Source organism: Aplysia californica, unplaced genomic scaffold (genome assembly GCF_000002075.1).
Source record: "Aplysia californica isolate F4 #8 unplaced genomic scaffold, AplCal3.0 scaffold00245, whole genome shotgun sequence".
In the NCBI taxonomy this organism is placed as follows: domain Eukaryota; kingdom Metazoa; phylum Mollusca; class Gastropoda; order Aplysiida; family Aplysiidae; genus Aplysia; species Aplysia californica.
The window spans coordinates 662,714-665,684 of NW_004797515.1; the positions used below are offsets into that span (position 1 = coordinate 662,714).

The window sequence follows — 2,971 nt, forward strand, 5'->3', positions numbered from 1 at the left end:
AAACAAATTACAGACACAAGTACTTAAAACGTACAGAAAAAACCACTCTTAGATTCAACCTTTCGTTTGATTTTTTAAAAACACCAACATGATATTTATAGTTTGGTACATGTACCCTTATTCTCCTAATATTATAGAAAGATCAATCACAATAACAAAAAACAAACAAACAACGAACACAGCAATAACAACAACATCAACAACAGTAGCAACAACAACAATAACAACAACAATAACAACAACAATAACAAAAACAAAAAGAGCAACAACAGCAATATTAACAACGACAACAACAACAACAACAACAACAACAACCCATTTGTGTTTTGAAGGACGACGTCATATTATTTTCATACTCTGTGCTGTTTCTTTTTACTTAATAACTCCTGTTTTGCTTTTATTTTCTCAGTAAACGCTTGCAGCTGTCACTCCGCCCTATTATGAAAGCGAAATGCAAGACAATTTAAAGAAACATAATACTATAATATCTTTTATTAGATCTATCCAAACTCATCATCTAGAAAACCAATTCCCTTCAAATAACAAATCTAAGGTTCACACGTAATGTATACAATGCGTAGCAGCTAAATGGACGACTTGCATACCTGAGATTGGTTGGAAATAATTCTGGAGTGAATATAAACAGGCAACTGAAACAAACACCGATGCCGAACTTTCCAACCAAAGAGAATACTGTGGTTAATGTTCGTTCCAGACCCGAAACTCCTGTAAATGAGAAGAATAAATACATGGATTAAAATTTGTTAAAAATATATTACACAGGTGGTTTTACCACCCCAAATTTTCAGTTTAGATCACTTAGGAGGTGGGCTTCTGATACACCACCTGTTAGGGTCAACCCGGGCTGAGAGGATTAACTAAGACAGCCCCCTCCCCAATACCCCATCACTCCCCCCAAAACCCCACAAAAAATAAAACAAAAGAAGACCCCCCCTCCCACACTCACACATACACACAAAAAAGCAACAACAATACACACACGCCTGGTCAAATTTCGATGCAAAATGTAGGCTACAAATAAATACCAAATATAAATGTAGGCCTATGGTAGAATTTGACCTTAGTTCTTCGATGTCCCAGAAATTACTCAAAAACGGACCAGCCGTGAGAGCTCAATTTGCCTCAGGCGAAAAAGGCATTCAAACGAGCGGACGCATGGTGTGGTATGAACACGACATCCTCATTTATTAGCTGCTACCGTCCGTTACACGAACGGACCGATGCTGGTCTTCGGTCTGAATGCACCTAGCTAGCCCATTGTTGACTACGGCCCTTGCCAGAATTCTGCTCCCGAGGAATTGGGCATTTTACCTGTTCACCAGGAAATGGACCAGCAAACTGGTCGTTAAAAATTAAAAGCAATACTGTGATATGTCTTCCTAAAGCATTATCATACTAAAAATGTTTATTCTCTTTTGGTATGATTTATCAACATTAAAGGTCAATTTCAAAATTTTGTAGTTTTCTCCTTTTGTTTAATTTTGATTTTCATCCCCTCGGAGTAAGACCGCTTGACGTCATAAATTAATCCTCAGCTCATACTCATAGGTAGGCTGGTCAATGACATTTCTTTTACGCGATGCTATTCTAGTACATAATATACATGTATGTATTTCATCAGATAATTCTGGTCTGTTTCTTAAAGACACATCTTCCTACCCACCCTCGCAATAAACCAATGTTTTGAAAGACCCAGACGAAGCACAAAAACCTGACTCGTGATATTTATAATTTGCACTCCACAATGTCTAACATGCTGTAGCTTAGACCTTTCTTTGTATTGGAACAGACAATAGCTAATTAGAGTCAGTTTTGAAACTAACTAGCTGAGGTCGGTTAGAATGTAGTCATCACAGGTATTGTTTTTCCTGAAATAGAATAGTTCAAATTCAGAGGACATTATAGAAACAATTCTGACACCCGTTGTGAAAAATAGAGCAGTGCAATAGAAACATTGTCCAAACGTATACCCTCTCCTCCCCCACCCAATCCAACGGCCTAAAACGAGCCTCAAATGTTTGCCTGAGTGTGTTCTTTGAACTATAAAGTAAAGAGACATAATTTATGTCGTAGGACAAATAGACAGAAACAGTTGAGGAACCGGGTCAGTGCACTATTTAACACTATAGAAAGAATCCTGTCACTTGTTTTGAAAGATAGTGTAGTAGGCCTACTATAAAAAAAAGTATTGTCCACCCCCCCCCCCCCTCGGGCAAAAATGAGCCCCAGATGTTTGCTAAAGTCTGTTCTTTGAACTATAAAGTAAGATAATATACGTCAATGTAGAAAGATGTAGTGATTTATTAGTTTTCAGAATTACTGGGAGGCTATAGGTAGAGAATCCCATCGTGTATGATATGTAAAACACAACGATAAAGAGGCCATTGACTCACATTTTCTGAAATCTTCTTTAAGTGAACCGTGAAGAAAAGCTGCGCACGAAAAGTAATTTGTAAGCCTTGTAATTAATGTATCTTTTTGAGGGCCAAAAACAGTAGGCTGTACACGTTTTGGAAATATATTTAAACAGTCAGTATTCTGAAACCGAACAGTCATATTTGTTTTATTGTTATAGTATTATGCGAGTGATTTGCAGCTGGTGAAACTCTTCGTTCGACGGAAAACTCGTGAGTGGTATGAGCTTTTTTCCCCCACATAGACATTTTAATACGTACCGTATGCCATAAGTAGTGAAGCAGTCAGAAGGCCGCTGCCAGTTATTCCGAGAGAAAACATGGCAAGAAAACGTCGGCCGATTCTGGCAGAGGAAAAAAAAACATCAACACTTGCTCATTATTTTGCCCCTCTAATACTTTCAAAATGATGATCTATTAACATTTCTTTTTGCTTATTTTATCCTATTTTCTGCATCTTCTACTTCATCTGTATACCATAACCTTCTATTCCAGTAACTCCGTACGTACCCCCTTTTATTCTGCTCTCTCCCCCC

The 2,971-nt window shown here is 37.7% G+C and overlaps 1 protein-coding gene across 1 annotated transcript in view; it reads right to left on the bottom strand.

Annotated features, from left to right (window-relative positions):
• LOC101855499 (solute carrier family 22 member 6-A) overlaps positions 1 to 2,971 on the bottom strand; it is a gene marked incomplete at its 5' end in the record, with an annotated part of 17,629 nt that overhangs the window by 3,514 nt on the left and 11,144 nt on the right. The window contains 2 exon segments of the mRNA XM_035970276.1: positions 606 to 726; positions 2,697 to 2,779. Of these exon segments, the coding sequence (XP_035826169.1) occupies positions 606 to 726; positions 2,697 to 2,779 (204 nt within the window).